The sequence below is a fragment of the Stomoxys calcitrans genome, chromosome 3, assembly GCF_963082655.1.
Source record: "Stomoxys calcitrans chromosome 3, idStoCalc2.1, whole genome shotgun sequence".
NCBI lineage: Eukaryota > Metazoa > Arthropoda > Insecta > Diptera > Muscidae > Stomoxys > Stomoxys calcitrans.
In genome coordinates, this window is record NC_081554.1 from 126,161,455 (window position 1) to 126,186,406 (window position 24,952).

Sequence of the window (24,952 nt, forward strand, 5' to 3'; positions counted from 1 at the left end):
GAACCCAAAAAAGAGAACAACTGGCACAGACACCTAGGCCAAGAAATTTTTATCGACTTATAAAATAACAGATGGTTCCGGTAACCAACAAATTTTTTGAAAGAACAGCCAAGAAATCGGCACACATAGCAAGAGATAGGATTTCTCAGTCGAATTTTAAACAGAAATCTATGTGCCTTAAACAGCTCAACTGGTGCAAGTTAGATCCTGACACTACCTCAGTGCCACATTAAACTTGGGACAGTAACAGGGAATGAGCCAACTGCTTTCTAACTCGTAAAGGCAAACATATATTAGATGAGTGAATTCTCCGCAACGAAGCCCAAATTCTGCCAGATGGAGCATCAATATGGTACCTAAGCTCAGTATCATCATCTCGTGATGATGTGATAAACGGAGCTCATAGTTCCAACCCGCGTTGTGCTCATAGTCTTCTCGTGCCGGGATTGTATTTTAACTTCGGTTCTAGTTATATAGTTCTACAACCACTATTTTTGTTTTTAGCCATACTTTTATTAATTTAAATCCATTTTTTACAACAAAGCCACAAGGCCCATTAAATATAATACTTTACAAAATTGGTCCTTTGTTATGATGCTTAAGTTTAAGTTATAGATACATAAAACAAATTACGATGAATTTAAATTTGGCTCACCAGTCACAAAATATACAAAGGGTATGGAAAAGTATTAAAAAAATTAAACACAGGCCCAAAACGTCGTAACCAAGTATATATGCAACGAACGTACAAATTAGAAGAAAACAAAATTATGAAGCATATGCAACAAAATTATGAAAAAATTATATCCAGATAAATATATAACAATAATAACAATAGAGCAATTACAAAGTTTAGTTTTCAGAAGCATTAGATGAATATCGTAGAAGTTTTAAGCGAAAGACATATTGGAATGAGAGAAAATACGCAGTTCAGACAATTCCAAGATCTAGCAATTCGAACTACGAAAGACCTAGCAAAAATGTTTTTCCTAATACAAGGAATTAAAAATTTTAACATTTCTGGTAGAACCCAAAAAAGAGAACAACTGGCACAGACACCTAGGCCAAGAAATTTTTATCGACTTATAAAATAACAGATGGTTCCGGTAACCAACAAATTTTTTGAAAGAACAGCCAAGAAATCGGCACACATAGCAAGAGATAGGATTTCTCAGTCGAATTTTAAACAGAAATCTATGTGCCTTAAACAGCTCAACTGGTGCAAGTTAGATCCTGACACTACCTCAGTGCCACATTAAACTTGGGACAGTAACAGGGAATGAGCCAACTGCTTTCTAACTCGTAAAGGCAAACATATATTAGATGAGTGAATTCTCCGCAACGAAGCCCAAATTCTGCCAGATGGAGCATCAATATGGTACCTAAGCTCAGTATCAATAATTACACCTAGACACCTATGCCGACACAATCATAGCCCAAGAAGATATTGGGAGAAGGAAGAGGGATTAAATATCAAAGTTTTGGTTTTAGTAGAATTAACAATTAAAATGTTTTGCCTAGCCCAAGTCATGATAGGGCCGAAACATGCATTTATGTCATTTTCGAATATTTCAATAGATAAAGAATTAGTGTTGAATCACAAAAAAATACCATCTACAAAAAGACTTTGACTTAACCTTGCACATAGCCTCAAAAAGTCCAAGCTCATCCACACAGCGAAATGAGAAAGATGAATTTGAGCTAGAAAAATTTAGAAATGAAATGATTTTAGCTAGAAAAATTCAGAAATCAATAACCTCATTGTCACCACCAACACATCCGGAACTCCAAAGACATCTCCACAAGCCAGCAGAGTTCAAAACCCAAACAATTCTAGAAAAATGCTTCCTCTTTGCTTTACAAATTACACACTTAGCCTTATTACGGTACTTACAGTAAACCCTCCATTTTTGGTGATCTGATGGGAAAGCAGAAAAGATAGATCACGAAGCGACCTAGCAAGCCTTATTTCATTGGAATCAATTCAGTTGTCGGTATTGCAAAGCGTTTTTCGTAAACAACAGGTAAACTAGAGAGCAGTCTATTCAAAAGAGAATTTAAGTAAAAGCATTTAGAATCAACATCAGGAGCACCCAAAATAAGGTCAATATCAAAAGAGTGTAAAGCAGTCCAAATCAATGTTATATGGTAACCTCTAAACTCTATATATTCTGGTGACGGAGAGAAATTGAAAGAAGGCTGGAAAGAATAAGCGCGCCATCAGAAATTGAAGGACACTATATTTGGCTAGAGAAATTTATTAAAGATACATCACTAACTTTCGAATTATGCAAAACAGATAAGTTAAACTTGAGTTAAAGAGGTTACAATTAAAATCACCCAGTACAATAACGTATTTTTAGCGAGAAAAAAGATCCCGGTGATAATTTTTGAACTGATCAAGGTTACCTGTCGGTAAATATATCACTCCCAATAAGACCGTAACACCACCAAATTACGTTCCAAAAACAGTGACATACAGATATTTCAAATATGATCTTGTAATTAGAGCTGGCAAAATATCGATGGCACTATCGATACTATCGATATTTTATTTTATTGCCCGAATATCGATTGATATTTTTCCTATCGATACTATCAGCAAAGTTCTACTTTGTTGTAACATTGAACAAAATAAGCAATCCACACTAAATGTTTCTTTTACGACACATTACGCCTATAGAGGGCGCAATTTTCATCCCATTAGGCTAAAATTTTGTACTTTTGTTCTTATTCTTTTTTTCTCAAAACTTGGGATAATATATATATATATATATTATTACTATATGAATTAAACTAACTTTTTGTAATTACATAAGTCCTTGTTTGGCTTATTTATGGAATCAATATATTGAAATTAAATTAATATCAGTTGTTGTTTAACAATTTTTGACTTTTTACGTTTCTATATTTGTAGGCCACATATCCTGAAAGAGTATTAAATATTGTGATGCAGCTTAATCGTAGTGTATGTTTAGATTTCCCAGAGGCTAATGTTCCTTGGTTTCAACAAAATTTTATTGAAGCACAAATGAGTAAAAGTAAGTTAAATGTGCTTTAATATGTTTATAATACTAGTTTTACTTCTTGTTTCGATCTACAGAACCTTTTGCGGAAACGCCTTTTAACAGCGACGTAAAAAGTTTATTGACTTCCGTGCTCAAGGATAAATCGTACCTTCGCTGTAATCATACAACGCCATATGGTTATCAGGTAAGTAATAAGCCAATTGTAATTGCATTTATTGTTATGGTTGCTTTGAAATACGTCGAAAACGTGACAGAGCACTTCTTTAAACAAAAAAGTAAATAAAACAATTATGTTGTTGTTGTTGTTGTAGCAGTTTATTGTGTACTATCTTTCGTCTGCTTGATTCTGTTGAGTGCCAAGACCCAGGAACTCCGCGACTAAGATGGGGTGTGTCCACAGGGATCTGGGTCTGAGTCGAGTGGGTCTGGCCGGGCAGTTAAACAGGTGACGTGTATCGTGCGGTCCCTGGTTACAATCGGGACATACATCTTGCACGTCGGCATCAATCCTAGCTCTGTGGGAATTGAGGCGGCTGCATCTGCCGGAACGTAATTGAGCCAAAACTACTCTGGTTTGCCGGGGGAGGTCGATTTCTTCGGGTGCAATGGGTGGCGGTCGTTCTCCAAGGACTACATTCACCCGGTAGCCAATTAACGCGTCTGCTACCGTGTCTGCATGAATGTTGTTCAGACCCGCTTGATATGCCGCTTGATCTAGAGGTTCTCTCTTGTAGCGCTGAACCTCACGCTCTAGATCGTGTAGATCTACCTTAAGGCTTCTGGGCGGTGGGTATCTGTCCACAAGATGATGATTTGGATGATTTCTGCGATAACAGCCCAAAAGGTATTGCTTAGACAGCATGTAGTTATGTCTTCGCACTGGTAGGATCTTTGTCTCCTGATGGAGGTGGTCCACATGAGAACTAAGGAGACAGCCCGTCGCAGTTCGGAGGGCGGCATTCTGACAGATCTGAATATTATTCCACTGCGTGTCACAAATTTGACGTGACCACACTGGCGCTGCATAACTTACCACAGACCGGCCAATTGCTTTGTACGTGGTCAACAAGGTTTCTTTGTCTGCACCCCAATCTCTATGCCGTCTGGAGGAGGTGGGATGGAGGATAGGTAGAGGTTAAACTGAGCCGGAGATATCACCTCACCTTGGGGAACTCCCTGTTTCACTCACTAAATTCCACAAATGACTGGCGGCCACACAGATAATTCGCGACCCAACGTTTCAGGCCTGGCTGGAGGGACGTGTTGGCGATGTCCTCAAATAATTTGCCATGGCTGACCGTGTCGAATGCCTTCGATAGGTCCAGTGCCACGAGAACCGTCCTATCACATGGCCTGGGTTGATTGAAGAAACGGCAAATGTGTGTGGTGATGGCATGCAAAGCTGTTGTTGTGCTGTGCAGTCTCCGAAATCCATGTTGATGCTCGGCGAATGGAAATTCTCCTACGGTGGTAAGGTACTCAACTCCAGGTGAATCCAGATTCTTCAGCATCAATGTAGAGATTCCGTCGGGGCCCAACGCCTTGGAAGATTTGGCGCCACGGATGACATTCGTAACTTCGCCCACGGTAAATTGTGATGGCTGTTCATCGGCTCGGAGACCACGAATACGGCGAATGGCTCTCCTCCTTGCCCTATCTCTCTCGGGATGCACAATAAATTGACGGTTGAACAACCTGGCGCATCTCTTCGGATCAGTCACGGTTATCTCGCCAAAAGTGACTGAGGTCCTGTCGTCCCGTCTACCGGGGTTCGAGAGAGACTTAACAGTGGCCCACAGTTTGCCTGCACCGGTGCCTAAGTTACATTGCTCCAAGTGTTCCAGCCACAAATTCCGCTTATGTTCGTTGACTACCCTGTTTATTTCCAGATTCAGCTCGCTGATTCTGGGGTTAGCGGGGTCCTTAGCACGAATCCCATCACGCTCGTCTGCGAGTACCACTGCTTGCGCCGGGAAATTGGGTCGCACTTGTGGTATTCGACCGGCTGGTATAAAGCGAGTGGCTGCTGCGTTGATGATGTCTCGGAATTTCCTCTCGGCCACAAGCACATCAGAGGGGGGTGGCAGTTCATTGAAGCGGCGATTGGTATACTCTCTGAAGCCAGTCCAATCGGCCTTCTTATAATTGTTGAACGTCCGGCGCTCAGAGGTTATGCAGTCGGGTGGTCGGTAGATGGTGAGAATTATGGGGAGGTGGTCTGACCCCAAAGAGATGACGGCTTGCCAGTATACGTCACTCAGGAGATCAGGGGATGCAATTGAGATGTCTGGCGAGCTGCTGCACCTCCTCCTAATCCTAGTGGGGGCATCCTCATTCACCGTGCAAAACGTGGAGCTATCTATCTGCTCTGCCAAAGCTATGCCACGCTGGTCGTTACCTAGGGGAGAATGCCATGACGTGTGATGTGCATTAAAATCCCCCAGAACCAGACGACTATGGCCAGATAGCAACCCACTTATGTCGGGGTTGTAAGCCTGGCCATTAATCGGGACACAGCTACCAACCGGCGGTATATACACGTTGTATATCTCTATCTCGGCACTCACTAGCGTCAAGCGCAGGGTCACTAGCGTCAAGCGCAGGCGAGATAGGTCTATACTGCACGGAATGGTGTATAACGAAGGCCAATCCCCCACCTCCATTCCTTGAGCGATCCTTACGTAGCACATTGTAACCGTGACAACTGAGCAAGCTGCAGGTGTTGGTCAGCTTTGTCTCCTGGATCGCTGCGACCGATATGCTCTTCCGACTCATAAAATCTACGATCTCATCAATCTTGCCACGCAGTCCGTTGCAGTTTAACTGCAAGAACGATACACTTCCCGGCACTGGCCTGGCAATTGTAGGCTAGGTTGCTGTCGTTGCATAAATTGCCGTACGGGAGAGGTCGGGGGGGTCACATAGTCCAACGACGAGGATGCCGAAGGCGACGACGGCGACGCTGGATATGTTCGCACAGCACCTAGCGACATAGCCAGTATGACTATACTCCCGTAGCGAAGTTAGGCCAGAGCAAGAGCGGAAATGTACCCACTCCAAGCACCGGTTACACCTCACCGACACCGACCGATGATGAAGGCGGTTCTGGCAAACCGAACAGAACCAGGGTCCGGGGTTCTTTTCAATCCCGGCACGGACCAGAAGCGTACGGAGAAGGCACTCCGGGATGTCCCTCTCCCATGACGAAAAAAGACGAACACGTACACTGAGGCGGCAGCCCTTGCCGATGAAGATTCCATTGGGTCAATCCGGTGCGTACAACCGGCTGCCATGGGATTGTATTACCCATTGATGTAAGCTTTTGATTTGTTATATCTGTTAACCTATATTTGACATAATTTCTCCTGCCTTGAGAGTTGAGTGGAAAAGTAGCATTTAGTTGAATTATACCGCAGCATAGACATAGACGTAGTAATTTTGTCGTTAAACTTCTTCTTCGAAACCAAATCTGATAGCATTTTTATACATTAAAAAAAATATATCTCTTGGTTGATCCTATACGCTACCATCCTTTGAAAACCTTATATATAACTAAAAGACCTGGGGCTACACTCTAAAATGGCTTTTTGAAAAAAGTTTGTTTATTGAAGCTTGCTCCCAGATGATCGAGACATTCTGGCATGCGGGTCCTCAGATCAAACCTTTCAGATCCATACTAGTTGGTAAGTTGGGTGTATTTTTTATATACATTAAAAATCATATCACAAAGCAATCCCATGGCAGCCGGTTGTACGCACCGGATTGACCCGATGGAGTCCTTCGTCTTTGGGAGAGAAACATCCCGGAGTGCCTTCCCTGCACGCTTCCGGTCCGCTCCGCGATTGAAAGAACCCCAGCTGATGGTTCTGTTCGGTTTGCCAGAACCGCCTCCATCGTCGATCGGTGTCGGTGAGGTGTAACCGGTGCATGGAGTGGGTGCATTTTCGATCTTACTCTGGGCTTACGTCACTACGGGAGTATAGTCGTACTGAATATGTTATAGGTGCTGTGCGAACATAGACAATAGTGGGTCACAAGTGTCATCGTCAATCCCATGGTAGCCAGTTGTACGTACCGGATTAACCGATGACGTCCTTCATCGGCAAGGGCTGCCACCTCAGTGTACACCACACTGCTACAACAACAACAAGCGTCGTCGTCGCCTTCTGCGTCCTCGTTTTTGTTGTAGCCACATTTTCATGTGGAGGTGGCGATTCACGCCAAGCCCTTGTAGATGAGGAAGCTCGTTCCGGTCCAAAGGACCGATCGCCGCGGGAACTGTGTGGCCATTGGTTATTTAAAGGCATCAATAACTTGCCATGTCATATCGATCATCATAGGCACTCAGTACTTGTGCCAAGCCGGTGCAGCCCGGCCTCTCACTGAGACTCTCCACTGGATTACTCCGACTGCCGTTGCATATACTCTATTGAGCATTCCACTATCCCCAACATCTGGACGCGCCCGGAAGCTCCAAGCTAAGCTTGAAGCTCAATGTTCCAGCCTAGCGGTGCCCACAGCTATCCCGGGGTGCGTCCTCGTCGTCGGAGTATGTGAACCCTCCGACCTCTCGCGTGCGACAATATACGCAGCAGCAGTATCCCAGCCCAAAATATTGCCGGCAAGCATAAAACCGCTTCAAATAGGCATTTTTGACAATCATGCCAATATGCGACTCAAATGAAAGTTATTCTGGAGTAGAGTTAAATGGAGTTAAAATGAAGGGTGTTTTAGAGTAGATTACGAATATGGAACTAAAATTTGTTCCCAAGTATCTGTGTGGCGCTCTAATTCTCAAAACCTACCCCGAATAGGTTAACTGACCCATCATGACAATGTGGGAATCAAATGATATATTTTTTAAACTATCATACCCCCGGTCCTCTTCGCTACAAACATTTAAACTAAATTTCGGAGTTCCATTTCTAACTGTTCGCCCTGTGCAAGTTCACGTTTTTCGTACTTTTTTGGTACTTTTTAGTACCTTAATTTACAAATGTCAAAAAAAAAATCATAAATCTAGCTCAAATAACAAAGAAAGTACCAAATAGTACCAATTGTGGAACTAAACGTTTTGTTTCTCCGACTTCCGAAACGATTTGGCAAAACTATTCAAACCTAATTTTTTCAAGACGTTCTTTAATTCGAGCCCAATTTCATTATTATAGCCTTTTCCGTTCGCTCTGGGCAGATATTTTCCAACGTGCGAATATCATCAAATCCCGCCTTATCCCGCTCCTATAACCCAAGACCAACATTCGGCATCCCATGGCAGCCGTTTGTACGTACCGGATTGACCCGATGGAGTCTTCCATCGGCAAGGGCAGCCGCCTCAGTGTACAACACACTGCTACAACAACAATCATTCGTCAGTCACGCAACTGTTTTAAATCTAATGATTGTCTTCGTATTGTTACAATACGGGTTTATTAGTTTTAATGTCCCTTTAGAATATCCTAATTATTTTTATTCGTAATTACAAAGACGTACAATACATAAAGATACGGCATTTGGAAAAGTCGATTAGGGATAATTTTGAACGCATAGTTGGCATTGTATACATTGGGATGGAACCACTTTGTATGCCTTCGGTAATTATATCTGTTCTGTTTTGTCATTTTTAAGCATTGACTCCACCACTTGCTTCAATTTTCGATAGACGTAAGTGTATGTGTTTGTCTGTTATGTAAACTTGTATCATTCATATGTGTGTGTATGTGTTTACCAACGCTGGTCACGTACGGAAGGGTCCGCCCCCTTCCGATATAAAAAAATAATATACCCTATCGCTCGTTCCAGACACTATTCATTTTTTTTAAGTACTTGGACCCAATTTTTAATATCAAATTCGTACTCAACTCCCAAATACCTTTTATTTGTGTTCCATATTGTCCCGATCGGCTCACTTCTATTTTTGGTTACTTTTGGGGTAAGGGCAGGGTCCGCCCACTTTCCGACATCAAAAAATTACATAGCTTCTAACTCCTTCCAGAGCAACCTTCAAAATCTATGAAAATTTCAAGAAAGTCGGTTCGGCCGTTTTTGAGTCTATAGGCAACAAACAAATTTACAAATCTGCCCTCAAAACCCTTTTATTTAAATCTCTATATATGGCCTATAAGTTCGTTTTGGGTGTAAGGCGGCTCCCCAGACACTTGGGTCCAAAATGCTTTTGGCATTCTCTTCCCCAAGTTATAATATTTTACTAATTTTCATTCACGACACATATTTTTTACACAAATTGTATATTAAATAGTCCGGGTATACTAAAACCCACACTTCGTTCTCCGCTGGCTGGTGCCACCTTTACTGGGCACAGTGGGCTTCTTGTTTCCGGCGAGAATCAACTCCACTTCTGCACGACGTCCCGATCGCTCTAGCGAGAGTAGTGCGACGAATATCCACCCTACGTCTGCACGACTACGCGATCGCTTTACCGAGAGGAGTGCGACGAGTATCCACTCTACGTCTGCACGATGATGAAGCGATCTCTAACGTTCTGCCTACACGACCAGAAGTTTTAGCCAAGGAGATATACCCCAGAGCCTCTATCACTGACCTTACTCGGGCATGCGATGTAAGCGCAAAGGATGCACTTCAACTCCCTACTTCGCACTCCAATCTAAATCAGTCCAACCTTTTAATTAACTCAAAATAACATAATTCCTTCTTTAAGTTATATAATATATAACGTAGGAAAATCAATCAGTTATTCATAGCCGCAAATGTGTTGGTAAAAGCAAGGGCCCGCCGACTATTACCGTCACAAAGCTATAAGGCTTTATTCAATAAATATTAAAATGATTCATACCTTTCGCTGCATATTTGTTGCCATTTAAAGTGTTAGGTTGTTATATTGGTAGGGTTGGTATATTGGTCGGTTCCCAAGATTCGGCCCGGCCGACCCACCACCATGGATTCTGCTTAAAATTTATACAAAATAAATTGAAGGGTCAAGGGCATAATTTTATTCTACATACCAAACTTCAGTCAAACCAGCAAAAATTAAAGTTTCTAGGAACCGAACAAGGATGATCGAGATACCGATTTTCATGGAAACTATATCAGAATATAAACCGATTCGGACCGTACATGACACAGTTGCTGGAAGTCGTAACAGAACACCGCATTCAAAATTTCAGCCAAATCGGATAACAATTGCGGTTTGTAAGGGCTCAAGAACTCAAATCGGGCGATCGGTTTATATGGGAGTTATATCAGGTTATAGACCGAATCGGAACGTACTTATCACAGTTGTTGGAAGTCGAAACAGAACACCGATTGCAAAATTTCAGCCAAATCGGACAAAAATTGCAGCTTGTAAGGGCTCAAGAAGTCAAATTGGGAGATCGGTTTGTATGGGAGCTATATCTAAATCTGAACCGATATGGCCTATTTGCAATCCCCAACGACCTACATCAATAGTAATAGCCTGTTTGTGGATGTCGAACAATATTTGAGACGAAAAAATAACAATCGCTCGAAATCGAATCGTATTCGGTTTCTGTGTGTCGAATTAAATTTTTCGCCTGCACATACTTAAGTCAATGTTTTCCGTTTCACATGCTTACAATTTTGGAACTACCATAGGGTTGTTTTTTCAATTTCTCCTAATCTTCGAGGCACCCGGGCAAGGGATAACTATTAGCATCACACAGGCTGGAACTTTAAGCTCCAAGCCCGACTCAGAACGTCGAGACGATCAAGAATATATATACTTTATAGGGTCTTAGACGTGGTGTTACAAACGGAATTTCTAGATTAGTACACCCCCATCCTATTGTGGTGGGTATAATGAATTGTCTCATAAACTTATTTTAAATATGTAAATTATAGACGTCTTATTTTTGCCAGCTAGCCTCTTTTAAGCCATTTAGGCGCTGAGGCATGATTATATTAATGTAAATATTTATATGATAATAAAAAAAATAATAAAAGAATTGTATGCGGCTTTCAGAAAGTTGCTGAAATGTTTAAATGTTTCACGTGCGAAATTTGACAGTGATCATTTGTTTTGATTTTTATACCAAAATAGGTTTTTTATCTGCACTAATGTTTTTTTTTTTTTTTTTTGCAAATGAATAAAATTACAAAAAGAAAAAACGAACAATTTAAACCAATAAAACAAACAAAATGATGCCGACAATGGTTTGAAGCGTTGCCACTTACATTTTTTTGCAATTTTCGTCGATATAAGCAGAAGACTACTATGTTACTTATTTTTCTCCCATGTTTCGCCGAATTTTTTTTATGGAGTTTGACAGCATTCCGCGTGAAAAGCTGAACAGAAAACCCGTCTTTATATTCATCGTTTGCTCTTTGTGCTAAGTAAATTTATACCAGGTAAAGCCCAGCTGATGACGTTTTCCAATTACAGAGTTGTCCGCGTACTCTTCCAGTAAAAAACACATAGTCGGACGAAACATACGACAATTCTTACCAACAAGATTCAACAAGTCCGAATGAGTTTATTTTTTCTGTTCCGTCATTTAAGAACAGAATGGTAACGATTTCTGAACGGCGTGTCGAAGGAATGCTTTGTTTGGTTCATTTTTATTTTTGCATAGCAACATTTCGTTATCACCTGTGCCGAATATGATGGAGGGGGGATATTTGTGTTTTGGAATTCCGTGTGGCGCCGTTAATTGTTGCCTTGGAATTTTTGTTATGTTTGATCTGTTGTAAGACATTCGTGAAGAAAACGGTCCGAAATCGTCTACGAATTTGGTCCCGATAAAAAATTTCCCATCCGAATTTCCCTAGAATTTCGGTCCAACATCGGTACGATATGGCGGTAAGTATATTACATTTCCTTCTGCCGTGTCGTTCTGACAACATGACACATTAGAAAATGTTTGGCAATCGAGTTTTCTCCTTAAAATTGATGGCGCTGCAGAGGTTCATGGGAATTTGATTGATAAAACAAAAATTTTACCACTGAGTCTGCGAAGGTGAGACTCAGTGGAGATGACCTGCCGAATTATACGAGGACTAGGAAGTATGGAAAGCTAGGCCATTTGGAGATGCCTGAAATGTGGCGTAGAGGCACATCAATGTAACGGTAACTGTGAGTTTGTGAGATGTGTACTCTGAAAGAGAACTGGCCATTTGGCGTTCAACAGGGATGTATGTTAAGTGTGGATTAAGGAACAAAAAAAAAATAAATAAGGTAATGTTAGAAAGTCAAATATCCAAATCGGAGGTGCTAGATTCGCTTGGAGAGGTATGGAATAACGGTTGCGGCGCTCATGGATAATAACGATTTCCAGCAGATGCCAAAGGAAGACAGAAATGTTAAAAAAGTTCCAAGAGTCGAGTGAGATATTGACGTCTTGGGCGTACAATAAGGTAGCGAGAAAGGCTGCTAAAGTACGTAAGGGTGTAGTGGCGGCGCTAGGGACCTAAATAATGCGTCTGAGCACGTTTGATGAGATTTCCCCATCACAACCTGTATTTCAATACCCTATATACCACAAGGTACGTGAGTTGGAAAAGATCATGCAAGAGCTGCTTAAGTTTATTAGGAATCATCAGTGAGGGTGGTGATACTGGTTTTGGTAGCTGTCCATCACTTTTTGGAACGTGTACACCAAATGGGAACTAACAATGGCGCTAAATTAATAATGACAGTCTAAGTAGTCCATAATGTTCAATCTCTCAAAAAGAAAGAGCCAACACTAGAGTTTTTGCTGAGCAAGGATGGTTATGATATTTACCGTTTTTAAAGGGACTTTTTCTCAAGAGAATTTTGCGAAAAATAATTATGAATTTTAACTTAGTTGAAAAGAGACGTGGAGATGGTTATGGTGATTTGGCGACTGAGCTCAGAATGTATGTTCGGTTCACAAGTATTCTACATATCAAGGTGCCCTAATTAGGTGAGGTCATCCGAACAGCTGAGTACAATTTTTTTATACCCTCCACCATAAGATGGGGGGTATACTAATTTCGTCATTCTGTTTGTAACTACTCGAAATATTCGTCTGAGACCCCATAAAGTATATATATTCTTGATCGTCGCGACATTTTATGTCGATCTAGCCATGTCCGTCCGTCTGTCCGTCCGTCCGTCTGTCTGTCGAAAGCACGCTAACTTCCGAAGGAGTAAAGCTAGCCGCTTGAAATTTTGCACAAATACTTCTTATTAGTGTAGGTCGGTTGGTATTGTAAATGGGCCATATCGGTCCATGTTTTGATATAGCTGCCATATAAACCGATCTTGGGTCTTGACTTCTTGAGCCTCTAGAGTGCGCAATTCTTATCCGATTGGAAAGAAATTTTGCACGACGTGTTTTGTTATGATGTCCAACAACTGTGCCAAGTATAGTTCAAATCGGTCCATAACCTGATATAGCTGCCATATAAACCGATCTTGGGTCTTGACTTCTTGAGCCTCTAGCGTGCGCAATTCTTACCAGATCAGATTGAAATTTTGCACGACGTGTTTTGTTATGATATGCAACAACTGTGCCAAGTATGGTTCAAATCGGTCCATAACCTGATATAGCTGCCATATAAACCGATCTTGGGTCTTGACTTCTTGAGCCTCTAGAGTGCGCAATTCTTACCCGATCAGAATGAAATTTCGCACGACGTGTTTTGTTCTAATACCCAACAAGTGTGCTAAGTATGGTTTAAGTCGGTCCATAACCTGATATAGCTGCCATATAAACCGATCTTGGGCCTTGACTTCTTGAGCCTCTAGAGGGCACAGTTCTTATCCAATTTAAATGAATTTTTGCACAAAGTATTTGGTTATGATATCCATCCAAATGTACCAAGTATGGTTGAAATCGGTCCATAACCTGATATAGCTGTCATATAAACAGATCTGGGGATTTGACTTCTTGAGCTTCTAGAGGGCGCAATTCCTATCCGATTTGGCTGAAATTTTGCATGACGTATTTTATTTTTACTTTCAACAACTGTGTCAAATAAGGTTCAAATCGGTTCATAACCTGATATAGCTGCCATATAAACCGATCTGGGATCTTGACTTCTTGACCCCTAGAAGTCGCAATTATTATCCGATATGCCTGAAATTTTGTACGACGGATTCTCTCATGACCATCAACAAACGTGTTTATTATGGTCTGAATCGGTCTATAGCCCTATACAGATCCCATATAAATCGTTCTCTCTATTTTACTTCGTGTGCCCCAAAGGGCGCAATTCTTATTCGAATTGGCTGACATTTTACACAGGTCTCCAACATAATATAATTTAATTGTGGTCCAAACCGGACCATATCTTGATATCGCTCTAATAGCAGAGCAAATCTTTTCTTATATCCTTTTTTTTTGCCTAAGAAGAGATGCCGGAAAAAGGACTCGACAAATGCGATCCATGGTGGAGGGTATATAAGATTCGGCCCGGCCGAACTTAGCACGCTTTTACTTGTTTGTATTTGTTTTGATTTTGCAGTAAATCTAAATGTCAAAGGATTGATATCACTGCTGCGATATTTTTCTAAAATCTTAAAAGGATGTTTAATTTGATCTTATTTTTCACACATATGCGAAAAACAGTGTTATAGTAATGAAAATACAAATATAAAACACATTTGTAAAAGATAAGTTGTAAAACAAAGTTTATTTCTAAAACCACTTTGACATTTCAATTTACGGCATTTGCCACTCAAGGTAGTTTCGTTGGGGGTAAATTTTTGTTGTTGTGCTAATGACGCTACCTCTAAGTTGTTCCATGGATGAGTCCACATATTTGGATATTTTGATCGTTTAAACACTGAACACACAGTTTATGTTCCTCCGTTTGTATCGATTCCTGTTTTTGAGCATACCTATCTTGTGTCTAGACTATTGAATTACCTCGAGACATTGAAAGATGTTATATATTTGTTGGAGATTTTAATGTGAGATGTTCAGTCTGGGATGACAGTTTCTCCATGCCGAAAGGAAAAGGTTTGCAACAGCTGCCAGACAATGCCGGCTTTATTCGTTTCAATAATGGTGCTCATACCTTCTGAAGATGCTTGGGAGATGAGAATGGTACGGTTCTGGATCTAAATTTTGCGAATGGTACTTCGGAGATTTATTGGAACACGCTCCCTGTTTTGTTTGGTGGTAGGCATCACTTTCCCATCGAGATAATTATAAAAACCGATATAATGTTTTATGGAAAGTCTGTTGCTAGGAAAATCTTAAGTTTGGGGGCTGAAAGAGTTAGATGACCTTTTTAGGGTTCACAAGGCAGCCTTTAACAAATGTGACAGATATCCGACGTTGAAGATTATAGAAGCTGGGAGAATGGATTGGAAAACTGCTGTAGTGAAATCGAAGGGGAATAGTTTTTCGGCTAAGTTGGTGGATTTGAATTACAATCCACAAAGCAAGCATGGAATTTTGTAAAGAATATTGTTGGGAGACATAAAAATGGTACTTCCAGTTCTTGGAATGTAGAAAATAATGAGCCATATTTAAAATTTCTGAAGGTATAGGTGCAATATAATGACAATGTGGTTATGATGGATCTGGAGTGCTACAGGATTGCTAAGTTCGGCTGTGACGGTATTACTTACGCAATTATTAAAGTTCTGCGGAGCTATAGAAGCATGCTTTTTACTGCTTTAAGTAAATGCTTTGCGCAGAATGATATGAGAAATGGTTGGAGAAGAATACAAATTTTCCCTTTGCCTAAACCGGACAAAGATTTGCAGGACTACCTACATTTTAGACCGACTTCTTTCTTGAGGTAATTTAATTTTTCCCTACAGGAGTGGGAGGTCTACGTCAGCGTGTGTTAACGATTTGCTGCATCGAACGGCAAGCAGTGATGCCAAATCGAAAAATCTTGGAAATAATTCAGGAACTTTTGAACGGATATAGATATGTGCACATAACTCTTCAAAGTTAATGTTGAGGTGTTTTTAATAAGTATGTAAGTGGGGGACCCTAGTGAGTCCAGGGGCTGATCCATGGGGCTTGAAAATTCCGGACATAAATTATATATATGGAAAAAACAGAAAAAAACAAGTAAGAGCGTGCTAAGTTCGGCCGGGCCGAATCTTATATACCCTCCACCATTGATCGCATTTGTCGAGTTCTATGCGCGGTATCTCTTTTTAGACAAACATAGAATATTGAATAAGAACTGTTATGCTATTGGAGCTATATCAAGTTATAGTCCGATTCGGACCATAAATGAATGCTGATTGACATTGTAGAAGTCATTGTGTAATATTTCAGTTCATTCGGATAAGAATTGCGTCTTGTAGGGGCTCAAGAAGCAAAATCGGGAGTTGGGTTATATGGGAGCTGTATAAAGCTATTGATCGATTCAGACCATACTAGACACGTATGTTGAAGGTCGTGATAGAAGCCCTTGTACAAAATTTCAGCCAAGTCGGATGAGAATTGGGCCCTCTAGAGGTTCAAGAAGTCAAGATCCCAGATCGGTTTATATGGCAGCTATATCAGGTTCTATATCGATTTACGCCATACTTAGCACAGTTATTGGAAGTCATAACAAAACACCTCATGCAAAATTTCAGCCAAATCGGATGAGAATTGCGCGGTTTATATGACAGCTATACCAGGTTATGAACCGATTTGAATCATACTTAGCACAGATGTTGAAAGTAATACCAAAACACTACGTGCAAAATTTTAGTTAAATCGGACGATAATTGCGCCCTCTAGAGGCTCAAGAAGTCAAGACCCAAGATCGGTTTATATGGCAGCTATATCGGGTTATGGACCGATTTGAACCATAATTGGCACAAATGTTGGATATCATAACAAAACACGTAGTGCAAAATTTCACTCAAATCGGATAAGAATTGCGCACTCTTGAGGCTCAAGAAGTCAAGACCCAAGATCGGTTTATATGGCAGCTATATCAGGTTATGGACCGATTTGAACCATACTTTGCACAATTGTTGGATATCATAACAAAATACGCCGTGCAAAATTTCATTCCATTCGGATAAGATTTGCGCCTTCTATAGGTTGAAGAAGTCAAGATCCAAGATCGGTTTATATGGCAGCTATATCAAAACATGGACCGATATGGCCCATTTACAATACCAACCGACCTACACTTATAAGAAGTGTTTGTGCAAAATTTCAAGCGGCTAGCTCTACTCCTTCGGAAGTTAGCGTGATTTCGACAGACAGACGGACGGACGGACGGATATGGCTAGATCGACATAAATATCGCGACGATCAAGAATATATATACTTTATGGGGTCTCAGACGAATATTTCGAGTAGTTACAAACAGAATGACGAAATTAGTATACCCCCCATCCTATGGTGGAGGGTATAAAAATAAAATTAACTTTTTTAATGACGTGTAACTTTGAGGAGCTAATAAATCGCAACAAATAGATATATCATCATGATTTTTCCACAGTTTATAGATAAAATGGAGCTTTGCATAATACAAAAAAAAAAAAAAATTTTAAAGCCTTTTTGGAGGAGGTTCAAAATGAACTCCAAAGACTATGCGACACCTTACAGCTGCTGATGCTGACTGAGGAGTGATTGGAACTCGTCTGCTAGGATGTTTTTATACTTCTTAGGGGTAAGGATCTGAACCAGCTATACAGAAGGGCCGAAAGGGTCTTGCATTGGCATATGACTGTGCTAGACCCAGTGGTCTTAATGTTAACCCAAAGAAGACGGAAATGCGCCTATTCACGAGGCAGACGAAGGTGGGCCAATTTGACGCACCACGTTTCCTCAAAACCATTTCGATATCTGACAAGGTCAAATACCTAGGAATGATCCTGGATAGGAAACTGAATTGGAAGTGACACATTCAGGAGTGTCACATCCGAGGATAGGCCACTGGCTCTACAGAAGCGTAATTAGACCAATACTTATTTACGCCTCAGTAGTTTGGTGGACGGCTATGGAGAAAAAGTGCAACATTAGGACCAAGATCAGACAACCTGTTTTTTTGGCATAGGCGGAGAGATGAGTACCGCGCCCATGAGGGCACTGGAGACTATTCTAGATATCCGACCCATTGACATACAGATTAAATGTGAGGCAGCAACTGTGGCTATAAGACTTAAGGCGATGGAGAATGGATTGAGGATGGGAGCAGCTCATACCATCGCAGTATACTCGAGGCGACGATAGGAAACCTGGAAGGAAGGGAGGAGGTTTCCGATCAGATACCTGAGACGACACTTGAGTTCGAGTGCAAGGCACTGCTGCCAGCGGAACAGTCTCGGACTGACGGAACCCTAGTATTGCCGTCTGGAAGATCATGCTACACGGATGGATCAAAGCTAAGGGACAGAGTGGACCTAGGAGTCTACATTGAGAACCCAGGGACTGAGATCTGTTTTAGACTGATTTACCATAATACGGTCCTGCAGGCGGAGATTCGGGCGATCACGGAATGCATGAGGTGATGTGGAACTAACGCGAGGATGTCGAGTGTGAACATCTTTACGGACAGTAAAATGGCCATACATGTTTCATTAGCAATTTAATCCAATAAAATACAATATTTTTTAATAGTGCGAAAAAAATATAAATTATTTCCTTTTATTAAATTGGTAAAAATGTTATTTGAGAGAAGGGACAACTTTCAAATATATTGTTTTATAGAGTTAATAATTGCTTTAATTGGATTTTTGAGCTTGTCATAAACCCAAATTATAAAATTCGTAATTAATAATACAAATTCGTTTAAAGGTCAGATTGCAGCGAATTTTTTAATTGAATGAACAAATTTCTGAATTGGACTATGATTTTCATTTTTTCTGTGAGGGCGCAAAACATATGATTTGAATTTATTTACTGTTCAAAAATTGTCTTGTCGTCCTTAAAATAGAGAAATTCTTTTATTAAAATGATATTAAACGAGATTACAGACAATTTCCATTAAAATTGACGTTGGAAACGACATATATAAGCTAATTTTTAAAAATTCGTTCGCAGCAAAAGGCACTTGGTTTGTAACTCAACCCAAATAACGAATGTGAGCGCATTTGAATGCTTAAGTATGCATAAGTGCTGCGCGTGGATTTTAACTCCAGCTTTAGTGTAACAATACATATATTGACAGCTGCTATTTTACGCTTTATTGCACCTCCATGACATTGGCTGGGTCAATGTTATTAATTCCTATCTCAGCCCACTTTGATTTCGCTTCTATAACTATCAACAAATGGTTACCTTATATAGGTCCTGCGTAGTCAATGTGGATCTTCTGCCAGTTACCAGCTGGTTCATTCCAAGGGTATATATCAGCTTTCGGAGGGAAATTCCTGATGTTTGCATTTCGACCACATGACCGCTCCAGGTTTTAGATATTTTTCCAATATACATAACGGCGGGCCAATTGTTAAATTTTTGTAACCCCGACATGGGTTAAATGAAGTTTACTTAGTTCTTGTTCTTGCAGGGCTTTTGGAACAACAAATCGATGCTCTCGTAGCAATACGTTGTCTTCGATTTTGTATTCTGACTCAATAGTCTTGCTTTGCAACTCTTGCGTTATTCCCATCAGCCCAATATTTTTAGTTATCTCTTTGCGGATTGTTTCGAAACTAACTTCTTGTATTCCAAATTTTTTTTTAAAGTCAAGTGACAAATATGACTTATTTTTTTATCAAAAGAGCTTTCCGAAGATGAATTTACGGGTAATGGAGACCTTGAGAGACAATCAGCATTAACGTATTCGAAACACATTTTGAATTCTAGCTCATAGTCCCACACACGTACTGAAGTCATCTGTGGAAGCTTCGGTGTTTGATGAAAGATTCGAATTATCGGCTGATTATCGTTTATAACTTTGAATGGACGAGCAACTTAAATAGGCAACAAGGGATTGCATGGACACAACACTTGATCACTAACCAAATCTGTTTTAATTTCTTGAAACACATTTTTACACTCAGATGACCATCGGAACTTTCCATTTTTCTTCAACATTTCTCAAACTTCTGCAATTGTCTTAGACAAACTTTAAGATTAGTAACATATTCTTCAGTTGACTTACAATGGACAATGGTGGTTAATAGATAAAATTTGATGCTTTCTTTGAAAAATTAGCATTTCTTACTGTTAAGGTGCAAGTCATACTTCTGCAATTGTCTCAGGCAAAGTTTTAGATTATTAACACATTCTTTAGTTGACTAACAATGGACAATGATATCATCAAAATACGATTTAGCATTTGGGACATCAGGCAGGATTTGATCAATTATCCGATTGAAGTCCTCCGGTGTAGTTTTTATTCCAAAAGACAGCCTTTGCGTGCGGTAAGTTCCTCGATGGGTCGAAATGGTTTGTATAATACTAGATTTCTCGTCGATTGGTATATTTGTGATAATACCAGCCTTTTCCAGTGAGTCCAGTTCATTTTCTACACATTCCCTTAAAGAAAAGGGGATGTTTCTTTCCTTTATGTAAATTGGTGTAGTCCCTTCTCTGAGCTTTAGAGATACTTTGAAACTACTTAAACTTTTTTGACGACTTTTGATATTGAATCTCCGAAATCCCGGCCCAGAGGAATTACCTTCAAACTGCACTGGCTCGCTCTCGATATTGATAGTTGCCATGTAACGTTCATTAGAATTTGAGCCGTTTTGATAAAAGAAAAACAACTATGGTGTACACCCTATAGTCATCGCTTTCATTGCCGCTTTGCGCACTTGGCGTTGATATACAAAACAAGTGTCCACCATTACTACAACCTAAGCAATTGCATTTTCATTTCTCAATGCGACATTCCCTTGCAAAATAGCCCGGTTTTGCACAATGCAGGGACAATTCATTGATTCCAAGTTTACGATAATCCAGCTTTGTGTTTTGGAATCCTTTACTGCGATTGGTGTATTTCCTTCTGCTTATGTTTGTTACATTATTTACGTCTCCAGTTGAATCCGCTATTGCCCTCGCATTGGTTCTGGCAGATTTTATACTAATTGTCTTCCTTACTATTTCGTTGCCTGGACCACGTATAAAATGGGCACGCAAAACAGATCTGCCACACGCAAAAAATAAAATGTTTGGGGCTTTTTTTACGACAAACAAAATACTTCTATCACGATTTTTTTCTTTTATCGTAACCCAGCTGGTAAAGGGCTTATGGCTAACGTTTGATATGTTTAATATATCAAACGTTAGCCATTGCATGTAACTAATTTTCTTTATTGTAAGCCCTTTACCAGCTTCGCCTACGGTAAAAGGACATGTCTTGTTCTAAAGCCAAAAACTTTTTAATTGCAAAAGTGCTTTTATAGCCCCAAACGATTATGCGTGTGTCGGATAAATAATTATTCTCTTACTAGAGAGAGTGAATTTCTAAGGCACATTCATTGTTTCGTAACTAGGCTTGCCAGGTCCTCAAAACAGGAAGTCGGAAAACTCATTATTACAAATCGAGATTAGTCGGGATTTTCCAAAAAAACCATAAACCAAAATCAAAAATTTGCCAATTTCTTTGAACAACTTTTCATAGGCAAATCAGGTGATTAAATAAGTTTTTACAGGGTAAGTGCTCCAAAGTTCGGTATGTACCTAGGCTGGCCAGGTCCCCAAAGCTCCAAGTCAGGAAACCCAAACTGATGGTCGGGATTCTCTGAAAAAAAACAAAACTTTTGTCGAAATTTAGTTTTGATTATTAACAAAACAATTGAAGGGCGGGCGCATCATTTTTTTTTAAGGAATTTTTGGTTTAAACTTGCTTTATGTAACGATGTACCTTCCAAAGCAGCTTTAAAAATATTTTCCCGACAATAATTTGCATTTTTTGACAACAGGCTCGATAAAAACGATTAGTAAGTAACCATTGGCGGTCATAGCTGCCCATCCATTACTTCAGATGGAAAATTACTGGCCGATCGAAACTTAAATTCTTGTACATGCGCCCGGTAAAGTATAAACGATCATTTTGGGCGTACACGAAAATTTTTCTCGTAAGAAAACACAATGTTCAAAAATTCAACACATTCGTGCAACTTGCATGTTTTTTTATCAACTCAGAGCAATACTCAAGGCATAAGGTGGTCATGTTGAGCAAAAGTGAATAGATTATTGAAGTAAGATTATTTTTACACTTTTTTCGTCTCTTAAATCAATAGAAAAATGTTTACACAAAAAGATAGATATGGTCGTTTGAATGGGTAACACTTCATCTTATTCATCCTGTATTTTTACATACTGTGAGTTGACTACATACAACTCATATTATTGTAATATGCTATTTTAGTGTTCATTAAGCCTATAGGAGATGCTATGTCTTTCTTTGGTATATACATAACCTCAAATACTGAACACTTTTTCGCAATGGGCATTACTTACGGGTATGGAAAATATAAAAGCGTGATCTACACCTTTCTCAATACTTTTTAGTTATGTAGAGCACCTTTGTCAATTTGACAAAGGTGTTGATGAAGATACATGGCGTATCAGAAATAGCGATGCACTATGCCACTCAAAGTGATTTTAAAACACTTACCGAACTCTTTATAAGTTCTTTGCTATGCTATTTTGGAATCGCAAAACATTGAATTTTATTGATTTCGAGCTGGAATATGTTCGAGAAATTATAAAAAGATCAATTTGAATAATTATAGCGATTTGTTTTATCGCATTTTGAAGAAATACGACCATTTTTGTCGCTTAGCAGACCTTTAGGTAATGTTTCATAAATAGATATCAGATTCTTGGAAGTTCTGGTGGAAACGAGTACTATTTTGTCATACTTTCTCAATATAAGCAGAATGTACTGGGACAGACGAATCTGACGAATCATTTGTACAAAAACATATATTTGATTGTACCAAGGAATAAACGCATCATTATGTGTAATTGATATGAGAGTTGAACGATAAGCAATCGCATTGATACTGAAATTTCAATCGATTACTGAGTACGATTTAAAAGTCGGCATTTTGCGATATTTTTTCCAGTACTGGGAAGTCGGAATTGTCACAGAAAGTCGAGATAATCCCGACCATCTGGCAAGCCTATTCGTAACATTTGCGCGATAAATAAATATCCATGCCAAAGTAGGTATTTAAATTTGCGAAAACAACAACTCCCATAAGTATTTTTTTGTTTTATTTATAGCATAATGAATACAGCATATCTTAATACAAATACTGTGTATCATAACATCGAAATAAATCCAAATTATCTCTGGATTTTGTATTATGTTGCAACATTAAATTGAACTTTACTATCTTTTCAACAAGCACAACTTTTTTTAAAATTCAAAAGAATATACAGCGGTCAAAAAAAGTATTCATCATTCAATGTTTTTTTTTAATAAGTCTACAAAAGACAATTGGAATAAAAACATATTAAACTAATGATGCAGTAGTGCTTGTGTGATATATATGTACACAATTTCATTGTTTTTAAAGAAAAAAATAGTATTTATTGGAACAAAAAGGGCCATTTTACAGCTGAACACAAAAAATTCAACAAAAAAAGTATTCATCATTGCAAAAAAAAACAAAAAAATAAATAACATAATTTAAAAAAATTAATACTTTGTTATTCGACCACCGCGTCTTATAACTTCTTTTAAACGGTTTGACATCGATTGGACTAATTTAGCGGTTATATTTTGGTCTATATTAGTCCATTCCTCCATTATCACCTGTTGCATTTGACTCTTGCTCGAAAAATTGCGCGTTCTCAATTTGCGTTCGAGATGTTCCCAAAGATGTTCAATTGGGTTCAAGTCGGGACTTTGAGGAGGAGTTTTAATGACTTTGGGGCAGTTATACAGCATCCACATCTTGGTATTTAAAGCAGAATGTTTGGGGTCATTATCTTGATAATATTGAAAGTTATTACCAAGCCCAAGTTTTACAGCACTATCTTTTAAATTCCTCTTTAAAATGTCAATGTAATACTTATGATCCATTACTCCATTAATAATTTCAAGATTTCCCGCTCCTGAAGCCGCCATACACCCCCAAACCATTAAACCACCTCCACCATGTTTTACAGTAGCAACTGTGTTTCGTTCTTCAAGCTCTGTATTTGGTTTTCTGTACACTATGACCTTTCCATCGCACCCAAAAAGATTAAACTTGCTCTCGTCTGCAAAAATGACTGTTTTCCAAAATGATTCGGGCTGTTTTACATACATTTTTGCGAAGTTTAGCCTTTTCACTCGGTTTATTTTATTTATAAAGGGCTTCTTACGTGCAGTTCTTCCTCTGTAACTATGCCTTTTGAGTGTATTTCGAATTGTTTGTGTAGTAACTTCCTTCCCTAAATATTCCATAGTGTTTTTACGAAGAATGGTCGCATTTGTCTTCGGAGTTTTCTGAACTTGCCGCACTAGCCAACGCACATCTCCAACTGAAAGTGCTTTTGGTCGACCAGATCTTGGTTTATTGTCAACAGTTTTCGTTTCTGTCCACTTTCTGATGATGGATTGTATAGTAGATCGTGGTCTATTTAATATTTCACTGATAGTTTTTTGAGTTAAACCATTCCTGTGGTGTTTTATTATCAAAACTTTTACCTCATCAGAAACCTCGTTTTGCTTACGACCCATTTTGACAAAAACTATATTTTCAATGAAATTAAATATTTGCTGTCAAGGGCAAAGCCTCCTTTACTAAATAAAACAGAAAAGGGGGATTCCCAAATAATATTTGAATTTGACTTTGATGATAGCACATCAATGATGAATACTTTTTTTGTTCTGTTTTTGGTGTTATTATATAAAATTGCATTTTTTGCGCTAATTAAATTTATTTTTTGAATTTATTTTAAAACATATTACGAAAAATAAACTATTGCATAAAACTGCATTATTTGTTTACTTTAAATTTTCTTCAATTACCCAAAATAAGTGAATTTATTATCAATTTTGCTAATGATGAATACTTTTTTTGACCGCTGTACATAAGCATGACGTTAAATTAATTTATAAATAAAGAAAAACTAGCTGAAATCCCGAATAACATGTTC

At 39.2% G+C, this 24,952-nt stretch overlaps 1 protein-coding gene across 1 annotated transcript in view; it reads left to right on the forward strand.

Moving 5' to 3' along the window:
• Nucleotides 1-24,952, forward strand: part of LOC106089381 (FAST kinase domain-containing protein 1, mitochondrial) — a 53,153-nt gene that overhangs the window by 19,076 nt on the left and 9,125 nt on the right. Inside the window, exons 6-7 of the mRNA XM_013255215.2 lie at nt 2,918-3,041; nt 3,104-3,213. Coding sequence (XP_013110669.2) covers nt 2,918-3,041; nt 3,104-3,213 — 234 coding nt within the window. The remainder of the gene's footprint in view (nt 1-2,917; nt 3,042-3,103; nt 3,214-24,952) is intronic.